Below are 17,156 nucleotides of genomic sequence, written 5' to 3'. Positions count from 1 at the left end.
TTTAGTGGTGGCTAAGGGTCAGGAGAGGGGATGGGGATTGACTGTAGCCATAAAAGTGAACAGGAAGGATACTTGTGGAGACAGAACTGTTCTATACTTACCTTCACTGTATCAATGTCAATACCCTGGTTGTGATGCTACACTGTGCTATTGCAAGACATCACCACCAGGGGAAATGGGGTCAAATGTAGAGGGATTTCACCATATTATTTTTTACAACTGCATATGAGCCCAGAATTATTTCAAAAGTAAAGTCTAATTTTAAAATGACAGCAACATGACAACTAATTAACTAAAATCAGAATTCATGAGCTCATACTGATATAAATAATTAAGTAAGAGAGGACAATTTTTTTTCTCCCAGTAGAGAGCATTCTTAAAAAGAAATTCATTTGGCAACCATTAGTGTAATTATTAATTCATCCAAGCAATATCAATGGATGCTGAGACTCGATGTCAAAATTTGATGAGGAACAGAATATTTCCCACAAAATTCCTATTATAAAGGGGAAAAGAAGTAGTTTTTCTGACAGTGGAGAAATCTGGCAGAATCACCTTAAGCAAGCAATCAAAGTTAACGTCGCTAAATAGAGGAACGAGCGTAAACCCCCTGCTCCGCCACAGGACGAACCATGGAGAGAGCCGAAACCACACTTGTGTGTTGTTTAGGTCAAGGGAAACAGGTGATTCTAATCAAGAGGAAATATCAGACAAACGTGGGTTGAGGGACATTCCATAAACTAACTGCCCTGTGCTCTTTAAATGTCAAGGACATGAAGGTCAGGAAAACCCCGAGGGGCTGCTCAAGATTAAAGACTTAAGATATGGGACAACTAAATATGAAAAGCAGTAATCCTAGACAGGATTCTTCTGCTGTAAGAAACATTATGGAAAAAATAGGTTAAACTTGAATGAATGGGACCTGTGAACTACAGGTTAGTTTATGCGTGCACATTAACTTCCTGATTTCGATGATCGCCCCCAGAGGATTGAGGGTGATGTGCTGGTCTGTACCAATCACCCAGGACCCAAGGGTGACGGGCCACCATGCCGGCAACTTATAAATGGTTCGGGGAAAATGTTCTATAAATCCAGCAAACCTTTCTGTCAGCTGTTTCAAAAGAAAATGACGTTTATTGTTAAAAATGCAGTTGTGATTATTTGCTCTGCAGTTTAGTGCTCAAGAGACGACAGTGGGCCGGGTTTCTCTCTCCTCTTCCGATAAACACACGGTACAATGAGGACAGCCTGATTGGAAATGGAGTTTTCTAAATCACAGGTGGACACACTTCTCCCGTGAAGGGTGTCAGACAGTACTTTAGAGACTGAGAGACAGGCTCCGCCGCAGTTCTTCGGTTGTGCCACTGTGGGACAAAGGCAGCCATGGCCAAGACCTCACCCAGGGAGTGCGGCTGTGCGCCAGGAAAACCTCCCATGTGAATTCCATGTCATTCTCATGCATCACAAAATATTCTTTTCCCCAATCATTCAAAGATGGAAAGCCCATCCCTAAAACAGCAGTCATACAAAAACAGGTAGATTTGGCCAATGTGTCCTACATCCTCTGCTTTAGCTTTAACAATGGTCTTTACACACCCCATCATTAATCAGGTTATTAGTGAGTATTCTGTGAATATAAGCAGTAGGAACTCGAAGGGAGAACGAGAGGTTTACTACGCAGACCATACAAGGTACAAGAGAACGTTACAGTATGAATGGTCCCCACTCAGGGGCCCACTCTGACTCTTCTAGTTCCTCCTCACACGTGTCCGTCAGGTGGCGCCTAAATCCAAACCGGCCCAACCCACGGATGAAGCCCAGTCCTGCTGAGGGCTGGGGATCAGGAGAAGCTCACTTTGTTAAAAAATAAAAAATTTGTTTCCCAAGGTCTTTACATAAAAATTTTCTGTTAAAAAAATTTTCTGTTTACCTCGGTATGGAGAGACCTGATAAATACATGTTTGGACAGTTTTTATCTAGCAGGAATCACACTCTGGGTTTAAAAAGAAATGCTAGAATTATCACACATTAACATTTCAGAGATTGAGAGAATGATGGAATAAATTAGGAGATGAAGAGTGGAACCTAAAGCAATAATTAGGAAAGAGAATGCAGAAACTAATAAGACTCACTCACTGTGTAACATTAGCTGAATATAGGAATTATTGGCTTCCTGTATGAAAAAAGGTAATACAGTAATCCTTTCTTATTCTTGGGGAAACGTTCCAAGACCCCAGTGGATGCCTAAAACCACAGAACTCTATATGTGCTCTGTTTTTCTTAGACATACCTGCCAATACAAATTTATAAATTAAGCACAGTAAGTGAATAACAATAATAAAACAGAATAGTTATTATAATATACTGTAATAAAAGTTACATGAATGTGGTCTTTCTCTCCCAAAATATTGTATTTCACAAATTTGTTTTTACCGTAGATCTTAGAAACCTCAGCTTGTGATTTGTTTTCTTTCCTTCTTAAGAAACTCCCACCTTTTCACTTAAAGGAAGCGGGACACAGCTTCTCTTTGGCATGCCCACAGCACCTCTGATCTTGCGTTCTGGGATCATTAATAAGCAAAATAAGGGTGACTCGACCACAGTGCTGCGACAGTCCAGCTGATAACAAGATGGCCACGAAGTGATGGCCAGGCCGGGGGAGGAGCGTACTCAGTGCGGAGATGCTGAACAAAGGGACGGTCCACGTCCTGGTGGCGTGAAGCAGATCACTCGAGATTTCATCACGCTACGTAGAACAGCATGCGATTCATGACTTACGCATTATTTCTGGGATTTTCCATTTCTTTTCAGACCACGGTTGACCCTGGGAACTGAAACAGTGAAAAGTGAAACTGGAGAAGAGGGGACTAGTATATGTGAGCGGTGGCTAATCCGCGAAGAGTTCTAAGACATTTGAGTTCTAAAAAAATCTAACATCCACTTCAATGTAAAGGTACAGAATTCTCTTCCAAACATCCATCAACACACTCACTTGAATAAACATTTTATCATTTTCCAACATCTTAGCAATATATTGAAAAGACTATAATTAGCATATAATGGGAAGATACCTATCACGTTTATCTCATTACTAAATCTATAAGCGCAAAGACCATGTGACATTATAAACTTCTACTTAGAGTTTTTCATAAGCCATCATTTAAAAAATCATAAAATCAGGGTTTTTTCCAAAGGAAACTTAGACTCTAACAGTTATACTGTTGAAGGAATGTATTGTCCCTCAGACTTCAATGCAACATGAACTGGCCAAGGGAAAAACTTATTACACAGATTGAAAACAGCAGTTCTGAGCTGGGGAAGCACATGGTGGGCGCCTCCCCTCAAAGTCAGAAATAAAGGTCACAGGAAGAAAGGTGGCACGCGATGTACACCAAACACTGGAACAAGAGAATAGCACCGACCAGAACCACACACTGCCAAACACAGATTGAGGATTTATTAAGGTCCAATTAGTATGTTTTAAATGTCAAATAGTCCATATCACCTTCAGAATACATGCACAGGAGTAAAAGTCCAAGTTCATTTCTTTCACTTCCAGTATAAAATGCTCTGCGTATTGTATAAAGCATGTGCAAACGCCTTTCTGCTAACAGGTTGCCCACACTCTTGTCCCTTGGGGCATTTTGCACGTCTGCCCTCCAATGGTGACTATGCACGACTTCACCCTCCCCAGACAATCATCCTCCTTCTGGACATCTTCCTCTTAAACGTCCTCCCGACTTTCCCAGGCCTGCTTCACGACTGTGACTTCACTGGTAGCTTATTAGAACAAACTGGTGCAATCACTAGTTTTCGTAGCTGATGAATTAAGTAGGGACCACCTAATATGGCCACAGTCTATCTGGGGTGATTCTGAGAGAATACACAGTATCCAGTCACATTTTGACACTCAACCAATTTGCTACAGAAGGGTCCCAAGATACTTAGTGTGAAGAAGAGCCTTCATTCACTTGGCGTATTTGATTTTGCATTTTCTTGAATTCTAATGATACATGACAGGTATGGCTACCAAGAGCTGAATTGCTGGTCCCTCGAGCAAAATTTGGAATTGCTACACATACGAATTTAGGGTATCCTGGTTATTTGTGCTAGCTGACCATTTCTAGTCCATCTTGTCCTCTATATATAAAAAGTCAATCTAAACTAACCACTGGGCTTCCTTTATAAAAAGGTCATTGAACTGGCTTTCCTCACAATTGTCACCCATGAGGTGCAAAGCAGGAAATCCCTTTTTATAAAAGGTATGAGTATAAAAAGACATTTCACATTAAAAAAAAAAATCCTTCATGGGAACATGTCCTAAGTAAATAATCAATTACATGGAGAGTTTTATGTACATAAAATTTTTGCAACATCATTTATAATAATGAAAATTAGAAATAACCTAAGTAATCAACAATATGGAAATGGTTAAATAGACTGAGCTGCATCCATTACATGGAATATTATATAGCCATGAAAATTGGGTTTTTGTAAAATTTTTAATGCCATAGGATGTTAAATATGGCAATTCTGTAGTGAAAAAAAAACCTGGCTATAAAATTGTTTACAGTATGATCCCAATTATATAAAAAGGCATATAATAGGTATATATAGACATACACGGGGTAGGGGGGAGAGCTGTTAACGCTGATGACCTCTGGGTTAAGATATTATCAGTAATTATATTTTGTTTTATACGTGTCTGCATTTTTCAAGTTTTCTACAATGACTATGTATTATTTCATAACACAGAAAAACACAGACTATTTAAAAATTCCTCAGATGTACTAATAATTAGAATGTACTTGATATAAATATGTGGGAACATTATCACTGTGCATCTTCTATGACTTCTTTAGAGTATATATTGTTTTGATAATAAACTTACATCCCATTTTTGTTTTATATGTGTTACAATACTTTAATAAAAGATAATATCATGATTAGAGTATTGTTTGCTTCATAACCTAAACAAATACCGGCTTTGACATCTAGGTTCTACTATTTTCTAGAAGATTTAAAATTAATACCCTCTTATCTTTTTAAGTAAGGCATTCTGCATACATTCATTCCATGCAGGCTTTCTAATAAAAATAGTTCTAATTTACAGTTTTCCTACATAAGGAAAAAAATGAAGTTATGGTAGTTTTGAAACAGTCTATAGTCTTATCCATCGCAAGCATGCTGATAGGCATAAACATGTTTATTAAATGAAATGTATCCTTTAAAAACAAAAAAGGGAAGTCTGTATGTAAATGAAGTTGTAGATTCAACTAGTCAGGATTTACTCTGACCTGCACCAAGCCACACAAAACCCTTTGAAGTCTAGTTAGTGTAGTCTATCTAAACGGACACTCCAGCGTCTATTCATAAACTCCATTACAAGGTCTCCACTTTCTAATTTCAGAAGGAAAGGGGATCCAGATGAGGTTTGTCACATGAGCTAATTTTCAATATATATCAAGTCTTGCTGGGTGTAGGAACAAATACTGCCGTTGGTTAGTGTTTAAGTACATGAGTTTATTTTTCCTCTCTCTGACACCCCACACCTTGCCCTGGCACTTGGGTGGAGGGAGGCTCTGGGTCCCTCCATAGACCATGGCTGCCTTCCTCGTTTCCTTTCTAAACCATGGAGTGGTCATTGCTGTGAACTCCAGCCAAGATGGTGTGGTTGAGGGAGGAAGCTGAGCGGTCGGAGCCTTCCGTGGGGCCGCTGGTGTTCTCACTGCGCTGGCAGCAGAGGATCTGTCTGAAGGTGGCGCTCATCTCCTTGTCTCGGTAGGAGTAGATGATGGGGTTCATGGCGGAGTTGAATTCAGCAAGCAGGAGGAAAAATTTCTCATAGGCCAGGACATCACATTGTGGGCAGCACACGTCGAGAAGTAGCAAGACCAGTCCAGGAGTCCAGCAGATGATGAAGGCACCTACAGGGACAGGGATGGAGATCGGGAGGATTTTAAAAAGAGAGAACAAAAGTATGTATATATATAATTATGAAGCAAAGCAACCATGAGGTGAAATAATATCAGTTTAATATAAAAATACTGAAATTCAAAGCCACCAGATCACTATCTGAAATCAAATGTTCATAGTCTGAATAATCAGAAAAAGTTTTAATGATGATAAAATAACCAATTTAATAAAATCTTATTAATGCAGACCCTACTAAAACAGAGTATTTGTGAAACATTGATAATAATAATAACTTTGAGCAAAACACAGAGTTGCTGAGCAACTGAGACATGAAAAACTATATCAGGTTATACACGTTGACCCTTGCAGAAGTATGGTTCTCAACAGCATAAGATTGTTTTTAGGCAAAAGATCAGCCCCCTAACGAATGCTGTTTAACATCTAGTTGAGGCGCAGTTTCTGGATTCGGGTCAACTGGGCTCACACCCTTGCTCCGACGTTTACTAAACTGGGTGAATTTGGGCAAATTCTTTTTCATACCTCAGTTTTCTCCTAAAAATAATGATTATGTTTACTTTATTGGCTTTGTTGTGAGGAGAAAATGAGTGCTAAGAAAAAAATCACGCAGTATACTTTAACAGTAACAACAACAAGAATAATATTGTTCCTATCTGCTCAGTAGCATGAGCCTCTTTAGAAAGAGCACTTTCCAATGATAAGATGTTTGTTTACTTTTATTTTTATTCAACAGTCACTTACGTGGTGCTTTTCTATATGGTTTTTTAATATTAACCCATTTAATCCACACAACAGCCAAATGAGATAGAAACAGTTACCCCATCCTACAGATGAAGAAACTGAGGCCCCCAGAAACTTAGCTTGCTCGAAGCCATGATACTAGAAAGCGGTAGACAGGAGACAAACCCCAGAGTTTCTGCTTTTAGTGGCTGAATCCAGAGTCCATATTCCAGAAAATACTGTTGTATTTTCACTTCTTGAAATGAATAAAGTGAAATATTTTAACCCAACTTTTATGCTTTAGATGTTTTACCAATTTAGATCAACTTTATTTATTCTCTTTCTTCCCCAACTATTCTGAATCATTAAGAGTTTACTAGAACTGTAAAAGGAATGGAGATGGAGGTTATATTCTTAATTCTAGCTCTTTAGTTCCTGAAATCACTCGTTTGGCTTCCAGGGAAAACGGAGGTTCGGAAACAGCACCCCCATCTCCTTCCGTGTTACCCCGGGACGACCTGGGGCCCTTGGCTAAGAGAACAGGCACCAAAAGACTGGGTGGCCCTGTCAGGTCCCATTACACCTCCCCGACATGTGTAATAAGCTACACAAGGAGCAGACAGCAAATAGAGACGATCCCAGAAGAGCTTCTGAGTTTTTAGGTTTAAATGGCTCTGGCCTAGGTGGACGCGGGCTTGGACTGGGGTGGTGGTGGCCTTGGACTAGCTTCAAGGAATGAGTTTCACAAAATGTAAACAACCAAGATTTAGTCTCCAAACAGCCCAGTTGTGCTGAATGTGAGCTTTCTTTTTTGAACCTTTTTTAGCAGAGAAATGAAAATAAAGACAGGAGAAAAGTATCCCTGCAAAGCTCTTTGTTCTAAAACACAAATGTGTATTAGTTTTAAACTGCCATTCACTTTGAAAACTGTCCAAGGTGCTTCATTTTCTAATCAATACAATACCTTAACTTTCCTTAGAGAGAAAAAAAAATATTTCAAACATCAGGAGATAAGAGTTAAGAAGCTATTTGAACTTCAAATAAATTTGTTAATAAAGTATTTATTCCAAGTCCTCACATTACCTTGCTCAAAAATCACTCAGAAAGCTAAACATAAAGGAAAATCAAAGGAATGCCTCTTGAGTTTCCAAAATGATGCATTATTCATTCAGAAGCCAGGAAGGGACTTGTTCCCAGGGAGGCAAACGCTTGGATGGAACATGCATAGCCCCATTATTCCATTTACTTGGGGACTAAAACTAGCAAGTCCTTCATGAATGGGACAGCATTCTTTCAAGTTTCCTTTCCCCTTCCTTTTATCAAAGCTCTAATTGAACTCAAATTCAGAGCTTGATTAGATACCAGTAACATGCATCTCAATAGATTTATTTAAAAACAAAATGATCTTTTGCTTCTGCCAGGCAGCAGAAGGGAAATCCTTATTCACACGGACTTGCTCAAACTGTGTGACTTTGTTCAAAAATGACAGAAGTCAGATGTAATCATTTGTTATTTATAATTCCTTCTCATTTTTAAAGTCAAGAAGAGCAAGATTTTTAAAATAAAAGCCCCGGTCTCATAAACTGGTCTAAGAGGCCTAAATTTTAGATCTCTCCCCGAAAATGAATGCAAGGAGCCTCGCTAGATCGGAGACAAGAAGTGGGTAACACCGTGGCCTGACACCAGAGTTAATCTGCATGGACGCTTCATGGAGGAGCTCAGAGTCCTGTTCCCTTCTTCTCACTGAAAAGCACTGTTTTCAGTGCTGTGGTTAGGCCAGTGACAGTCCCAGCACTGTGTTTGGACTGCAAGACTCGATTGAATAATTTCAGGAACTCATAGTACAGACTTCAAAAAAACAACACCTAAAACCAAGTATACAAGTGTTCCCTCCTTTTTCACAGAGGTACCACAGACCAAACTGACCAAAGGATGATAATGGACTACATAAGAGGAAGATGGGGCCCGGAAGATTCCAAGGTGATTAGACTCCTAAACAATAGTGAGTGAATATCATGAAATTAAGTTTCTTCGAATTATGGATTTACCAACAAGCTTCTAAAAACAAAAACTATACCCAAGCCCCTTTAGGAATAAGTAGGTAATCATCATTCATCCGGGTCATAGTACTCTGTGGACCCCATCAACACATCATCTGTACAGACTCAAGCATATACCTACAAGTCAGGTTGAGAAGAGTAAAAAGAACCTCCATGTCCACATCCATAAAGTGGGTAAGTAACGAAGAGCGCCCTGTCGACTCCATACGGTACAGTGAGGATCAGCGAGACGCAGCATGGGAAGCCCTCTGTACACTGCACACTCACCTCAGTACCTGACCCACACTGTGGGTGGCATACTAGGGAAAGGCTGGTACAGCACGGTATAGGGCAGAGTTCCTCTGGGCAGAACACGAAGACCTGGCATTTCCAAAAGCTCTGACATAACACCATCCTGCCTGTAAGACATTCCAAGAGTTTGCGCTTGGGGGTAAGGAGGATGACAGGAGGGTAAGGTGAAGAAACACATAGAAGCACAGAAGCCCCAAATCATTTTGGAGGTTCTCTCGAGTCAACTCAACACCTGCCAAGATGTAGAAGAAAAATAACATGGCGCCCCGCAGAAACAGTGCTTTAGTTCCGGAATGTTTCTGATGGACGAGTCCCCACAGACTAAGGCATAAAACCAGGGAATGGTATGTAACAGCATGAAAGTAAGAGGAAGCACGTGTAGATTGTGGTTACTTATTGTAAAGTCAGAAGCAGAAGTGGCAGCAGATAAGACGTCCAAGGTCATGAAGACCTTGTACATGGCCTGACTCAGACATTTCAAATTTCTCCAGCTCATTTGTGATTCTCAACCCTAGCCACACACTATAATAACCTGCAGAGCTTGTAAGAAATAATGATCCTCATCTGCCCCTCCTCTTATAAGAGTTTAATTTCACTGGCCTCATTGGTTAGAGTCTCATTTATTATACAACACTGTAACAGAGTGGATGAAAAAAATGATCCAGGTAAAAGTAACAGCAAAAACATCAGATGTTTCCCAATTCCTGAGGAGAAATAATAAGAGCCTGAACTGGGGCCGTGACCATGAGGAGAGACGTGTCAAAGGAGTAGAAAAGTATTCAAGAGATGGACTGCAAGAAATGGATAAGAAAGATGCAGGAATCTAGGGTGACTCCTAGGTTATCCAACTGGGTGAGGGAAGGATGGTGCTACTTTCCACTGCAGGAGGAGACACAGGGGGAGAGATTGGTGTTTTCTGAGGTGAGGTAAGGAGAACAGAGATGAAGACCTCAGTCTACATCTTTAGTTTAGGTATCTGCAGGATCAGGTGGAGATGCCTTGAATACATCATGATAGGCTGCTGGCAATGTGAATCCCAGGAAAACTGTCTCTGAGGGTGCTGAACAAGAGTAGTTACATTCTGCATGATTTGCCGATATTACAAGTAACATGGGAAGAATGATGTTCGAAACATGTCTGGGTTGGAATAAACAGCAGAAGTTACTCTTCCTGGAACAAGTTTCACTCCCATCCGACACACCTGTCAAGTCCATCCGTGAGGGCCCTGCTGCCCACAAAGATGGAAGGAGAGGTGCTGGAATGTGGACGCCAAAAGCAGGGAGCAGGGAGGATATTTTGGAATATCAGGTCACAGCCGCAGAACCTGATTGTGTTACCCACCCCACCTTTCAACACATCTATACAACCCCATCAGCTGAATAATGCTGACCACCTGTTCTCACAATTAGTCTTTTTCTAGAGTGACCTTCCCCTGACTAGTAGTAGGTCCTCACTTATGGAAGGAACATAAGAACCAAAGTTAAAGAGGGAAAATATCTGACAGAGAAGACCTCCAGGGAGAGAGCCCAAGAGTGTGGATGGAAAAAACAGAAAGCATTTCCAGTCTGGCTGGCAAATTGTGTTTCTACCAAAAAAAAAAAAAAATCAGACATTCCACAGATCTAAAACAAGGTAAATCAATTCTACACCAGGGCTGTGTCCAAGTTCATCTCTACTTGGCCTCACTCTTCAAATGAGAATCTCAGGAATGGGCTTCTCATTCCCAGGGTCATGGGTGGAGATCAAGGACAGGGGGATGGAAATAAGTGTTCAAAATACAGAAACAACTTTTTATTTTGTCTTAAATTATATTATTTCCCCAGGACAGCACCTTGGTATCCCAGAATCTAACCTACTTTTAATTCATTTCTCTAGTTATATAGTGATTTCTGCTATTAAGTTACATATATAAGACCTGGCTAGCTAGGAAATCCTTCTAAATTATACAGTGTCATTGAAGAGCCTATATTAGATAACATACCCTAGTAAAAGCTTATTCCGAGTCAAGTGATCATTGCAATGGAAATAAATGTGTGTGAACAATATTTTTGAGATTCAAGGTTTTTTTCTCTAAAAGAGTAGCCTAGATTGATCACAAAATCTGTTTTCTAGAACATTAAGAATATAATACAATTAACACAACTGAGAGAGCTCCACGATTAGTCATCTCTCTCTCAACGGCAATTTCCCTTCACCTAGTTTAGTGCCCAACACTTCCACTTCTTCATGGTCATAGTGAATGTTTCATGCATTTAAAGTTTCATGCTTTTATTCATGGTGTGATGTACTCTTCTGTTTCTCTTGCTCCGTACCAATAGGGACATTTACCTTTTAGAGAAGGGCATTCAAAATTCACAGATCTCCAAAGCAGGGAAGGACAATCAGTATGTGAATATTCCTGGGTGCAAGTTTCAGCCCCATAATACTGTCCCGATCACAGTGCTGGCCCTCCTGTGAAGGAGGGTGCCTCCCAGCATTGCATCCTCTCCATAGTAAGCACTGAGCAGCATGCACATACCTGCTCCATATCCCACTGCAGACTCTGAATCACAGCCTGCAGCTGTACATCGGAAAGCACTTGCTGACGAGGCATGCAAGCTAGCACGAACTCTTATAGAAGAACATCTGCGCTTGAAAACAGCCAGTAGAAACCACTTCTCCATGGCTGCCACTCTAGCCAAGGATGCGGTACCTTTTATCTGCCTCTTGCCACAGGTTCCTAACCTAACCAATTCCTCTTCCTCCGTGCTTCTTCCCTAAAATTCAACGTGCACAGAAGAGCCAGAATGCGTAAGTCAATTCACAGTATATCACTTTCCTGTTTAAAATCCTGCAAAGGCTTCCTGTTTGAAATCCTTGCTGTGGTCCCTAATGCCCCCAACCAGACCAGACTCTGCAGCTTTATCTCTTCCCACTCACCTCTCACTCACTGGATTCTAAGCACACACACCAAGTAAGTTCGTTTCTGTCTTAGGACATTTGCATTTATGGTTTCTTCACCTAGGGACTACTCTTTCTATAGATCTTCCTATCTACTTTGCTTACCGCAAAATCTACCCTAGCTCAAGTGGCCTCCTTTCCCCCCCACCCCGCTACATTATTCTCCTTCACTATCTTCATTCCCTTATCTATACCCAAATCATCTCCTTTTAAACTAATTGTTACAGTATGTTTCCCATTACCATTTAGTCCCCTTATAATCCCTTCCCCCCACCAAATTATCTTATTTACTGGTTTATGTTCTAGCTTCCTTCAGTGAAGACGTGGGCTTCAGAAAGGAAGGAAAGCTATCTATTTCCTGCCTGTATCTCCAGCATCTGAAACAGTATCCGGCCTGGGGTGGACACTCAATATATCTTCTGCTGACTGGACTGGCAAGTCACAGCTAAGTGCCTACCAGATATATCCAAAACAAGAAAAATTACTTAGTAGAAAAGTCATTAAATCCTGTTTAGAAAACAAATATTAAGCCCTACAGTGTGCAAAGCCTTTGAATGAGAGCCACAAGACAACCAAAGAGACATGCGGTGGCCCCTATATACAAAAGTCTCAATAAATCTACGTTTGTTGCTATAGCATAAACTAGCCTATTGTTGCTAATACTGATGGGCGTCAGATTATCTGTGGAATCTACTAAACCCTTGAGAACCCGGTTGGGTCATGAATGAGGGCAGGTATGGTATCAGTCAAGCTGCTGCTACAAGAATGGTTCAGTAAGATGACGCTACCCTACCGGACCCTGGATTCCACAGTCTCTGCCCAGAAAAATTACTAATGGCCCCACGCACCTTTGTGTTAATCCCTCAAGATTCCAAATTTCATGCAGGGCTGTTAAATCATGATTAAGTCTCATATTCATGCTCCAGTCATCAGAGAATGGGGAGAGAGGAAACATCCTACCATTCAGTATATAATGTCTGACCACTTTTTAAAATACAAAGGACAGTCCTAATAATTCATGAGCAAAATTGCTGTTCATTCATAATGTTAAGTTCGAATATTCACAAGACTTTTTCGGGTGTCATACTTTTTTTTCAGGAACTCAAATTGGTGAATTATTTTCATACATTTACATTCTGATAACTTGTAATATAGTTTACTTAAAAGGGACGCACAATTTATGAGAGAATGATGAGGATAATTCCCGCTAACTATCAATAACTCTCAATAACGGTCTGTCAGCTGCTTTCCTTACAGTGACTGTTACCTAGACGACAGCATAAAGCTAATTTCTTGAATTGTTATGCCTTTCTTTCCAGTAGAAAGTCTGGAAATACAGAAAAATGTGAACAGACATCCCTTAGAGCCCTGAGCTATAGCACTGACTGGTGTGGCTCAGTTGGTTGGACATTGTCCTGCAAAGCGAAAGGTCACTGGTTTGATTCCCAGCCAGGGCACATGCCTGGGCTGCAGGTTCAGTCCCCACTCAGGGGCGTACAAGAAGCCACAGATCGACGTCTCTCCCTCTTTTTCTCCCTCCCTCCCCCTCCCTCTAAAAATAAATTAATAAAATATTTTTAAAAATAAAAAAATTGTAAAAGTCACTTATAGTAATGCAGTCCAGAGACACAATGGTATATAATCTTATACTCTTAAAATGTTGTTTCTCTTAATTTTAAATCTGTGCCTTTTTTCTAACTGCATATAAAATTACCATTGAAAGGCTATATATTAGTGATGGGTAAGAGAGGATTAGGCAATCCAATTTTTTATTTTCAGAAACAGGCTTTTGTTCTGATTGGTGTTTTTGTTCTGATTGGTGTTTTTGTTCTGACTGCTGTTTTTATACAGCAATGTGGCCTCATTGGATCACTACAATATCCTCTTGAATCTGTGAAGCTATCACTTATAATTTATTTGACGCTGCTTTGTGTTCCCTATACTACCCATCTCCATGTAAGACGCTGCATCACGTACATCAGTGGGCATCAGTGGACATCTGCTCGTTTTGCAGGAGGCTCTGCTGGAGGGGAGTCGCCCTGAGAAGACGGGACAGTCAGGTGCCAGCAAAGCCAGCTCTTTCCTATTGGGACACTCTCTAACGAGTAGGCAAATTGATGTATCAGACAATCATTCTGAGGGAGAGGTGTGCTCCTCTGAAAATTCTTATCTGCAACTGGATAAAATGAAGTTGTGACGATGCTCACACAACATGGAAGGAGGATGGCCATCTCCTTAGCTCCAAACGCTAAGAACTCAAGAGAATTAGCAAAGGAAAGGTGAGCTGAGTTATATGTCCTTATAAACACCCCCCCCCCAACACACACACAGACACACACTCACTCCAATAGTAGTTAATGTTCTTCTGGCGCAGGACATGACCCCTGGGGTCTCTGTGAGGATACAAAACAGGAAATGCTTGAAATTTACTTTCAACAAAACCAAAGCATGGTAAACCATGCTACGACAGGTCACTGCCTCTACCCTTTGTCCCCAAATATGTTTCCTGATTTCTATTCACTTCTGTCTTAGGGTGAACTGCAAAACAATGCTACTCTGTATGCCTACCAAAGCATGTTCATATGGGCTCCTACCACTTTAAAATGAGATATATTATAAACTTAGTAAAAAATATAATTTATGTATATGCACACATAGGCTATATACATGGATATGTGTGTATACACACACATGCACACATATCCATGCCCACACACACAGTCAGAACAGTCACAGCATTTAAGTATCTTAAAAAGCACAGTAGTGTTTATTTTCTTTCACATGCAGTAGGCTATGGGGCCCAACCAAGAAGGTTAATGCCACTTACATATTCTTATGTAGAAAATAATTCACCCTTCTCAGAAAAGTTAAATCTTTTAAATCATTCCTAAACCTTGTGATAGACTGCAAACTTTTTAAAAAGCCACTTTCTCCCCTCATTTTAAAACTAAGTCTTAGGTCTCACAGAAAATCAATATTGTCAACTTCAGACCGACCCCATCTAACTCAGAAAGCAATACTACACTTCTTGCATGACTGCGGTCCAGCTGTTTCCAAGGCGATTTGAATAATATTTACCCCTTTAAATGGATAAATGAAATTCCCCCAAGGAATTTTTTCCCTAGCAAAGGTTCGCTATAAACAGGGAATTTATAAGTAGTTTTGCAACATATTTAATTTTTGGCTGTGAATGACGACGATCCCAAAATGATATTAAGTCTAAACAAGTACGATAAGCCAGCTGCAATGCTCACGGAATACAGCTGACGATAGGTTCCTGTGGATTTTACTTTTTGCAGTTGATGAACTACCGCCATGGGGCAACAAGATCTGTGGTACTCAACAGACAAACTTCAGGGACAAAGAAATGTAGTGGAAATGTCATTTATAACTCATTTTCTTACTAACAAAAGGGAGAAAGAAATTAATGTAATCCAACAACTAATCCAGACAAATTTGTGAAGTAGTCCCGCAACCTAAAAATGTTTATTTAAAAAACTACGCACGTGTGTCTGTGTGTGTGTGTGTACTTTCTAATGGCCAAAAGGCAAGAAAAGAAAAAGAACAAAAATTGTAAATCTGATCATTCTTTTGAGATTGGCTATGCCTCATCATGTCCTGGATTGATACCCATGAAGCACAGACTCTTGGCAGAATAGGGGGAGATACAAGGTTCTGCTATAATCTGATAGCTGTGTGCCAAAGATATCTCCCCTTATCAAAAACTTCTATTAAAATGTTTTTAGCCCTGGCTGGCGTAGCTCAGTGGATTGAGCGCGGGCCTGCGAACCAGAGTATCGCGGTTCGATTCCCAGTCAGGGCACATGCCTGGGTTGCAGGCCAGTTCCCAGCAGGGGACGCATGAGAGGCAACCATACATTGATATTTCTCTCCCACTCTTTCTCCTTCCCTTCCCCTCTCTCTACAAATAAATAAATAAAATATTTTTAAAAATGTTTTTAAAGGCACACAAACAATTACTCCAGTGGGAAGTGGGTATTTAGGCTAAAGAGTTCCAAATTCACAATCGGCAACATATTTTTCTACATAAATTTCAATTATTTTAACTACAAGTTCAGAGTAAAATATCGGTTACTCAAAACTAACAATACTAAGTATCGCAAAGCGAGTTCTAATCCATAAATCTTGAACAAAAGGCAATCAGTTCTAAAGCCATCAAAATAAACTGCAACAATATTACTTCTGGGAATTTATCCTACCTACTCACACACAATACAATTATGCAGGTACCAAGAATTCTTTGTGGCATTCTTTATTTTTAAAAATTGAAAAGAATCTAGGGAACCATGAGTAGGGAAGTAAAATAAATTGTTGTGTTCATAGAGTAGAATCCTATTCAACTTTTTTAAGTTATTAAGACATTCTACCCTTACTGGTAATAAATGGTCTCCAAGATACATTGCCAAGTAAAACAAATAAGATATAGACAAAATCTGCCTGAACAACAACTGAAAGTCATGCGTACTCACAATCACAGAGGTCCTATAGTAAACCCCAAATGAAGCCAATAATTAATTTAAAATATCTGGAACATGAAATTATAAAAATAATACATTAAGTATTTTATTTGACCTTAAAATAGCAGTTTGTATTCATTTATCAGCCTTTTACTGTAGAGCCAGCCTTCCAATTTGAATGTGGGTCGGGTAACTGGAGTTCTGAAAGATCTTCCAAGCAAAGCCACACCAGTAAAGCACCACATAGTACTTCCAAATTGGCTCTTAAAACGTGGACTTAGAACTTCACATTTCTGTAAAGCAATTTGAGTGCAAAAACGTTGCAGATTTTTTATGGTTTTCTCTAAATTTATAGTTGTTCTCGCCAGCAAATTTAAAGCAATCTCGTTTTGCAATTTGCCTTCACTGAATATGTAACAAAGCATTCACCTACCTTAGTTTTCCCAGAAATATTTTCTTGTTGTACTCATTTTATTGGGAAATGTAATATGTAGTTAGCTAGTTACATCATTTTTATAATAACCTGGCATAAACATCTTTAGGAGCAAAAACAGTTGATTCTTGGTAACTGTCAAGAGCTGAATTCTTTTGACTTAGGTCTATAGTTTACTAATGTTTTTCTTTCCTTTTTCCTTTTTACTCATCTAAATACATGAGTGTGAACTATAAGCCAGATACTATTCTAGGTACTGGAAACACCATAGTGAAAGTCTCTCCCCTCACAGAGCTCAGG

The 17,156-nt window shown here is 39.8% G+C and overlaps 1 protein-coding gene across 8 annotated transcripts in view; it reads right to left on the bottom strand.

Moving 5' to 3' along the window:
- Positions 1 to 3,435: 3,435 nt before the first annotated feature.
- The window catches only part of LPAR1 (lysophosphatidic acid receptor 1), a 131,918-nt gene continuing 118,197 nt past the window's right edge, over positions 3,436 to 17,156 (bottom strand). For all 8 annotated transcript variants that reach the window (XM_037152742.2, XM_037152743.2, XM_037152744.2 and 5 more), the window contains one exon: positions 3,436 to 5,927. In XM_037152742.2, the coding sequence (XP_037008637.1) occupies positions 5,626 to 5,927 (302 nt within the window). In that variant the 3' untranslated portion in view covers positions 3,436 to 5,625. The remainder of the gene's footprint in view (positions 5,928 to 17,156) is intronic.

The sequence above is a fragment of the Artibeus jamaicensis genome, unplaced genomic scaffold (assembly GCF_021234435.1).
Source record: "Artibeus jamaicensis isolate MK-2021 breed Jamaican fruit bat unplaced genomic scaffold, CSHL_Jam_final scaffold_1964, whole genome shotgun sequence".
Taxonomy (NCBI): Eukaryota; Metazoa; Chordata; class Mammalia; order Chiroptera; family Phyllostomidae; genus Artibeus; species Artibeus jamaicensis.
The sequence above is the reverse complement of the archived record's forward strand: the minus strand, read 5'-3'. Positions and strand labels throughout refer to the sequence as shown.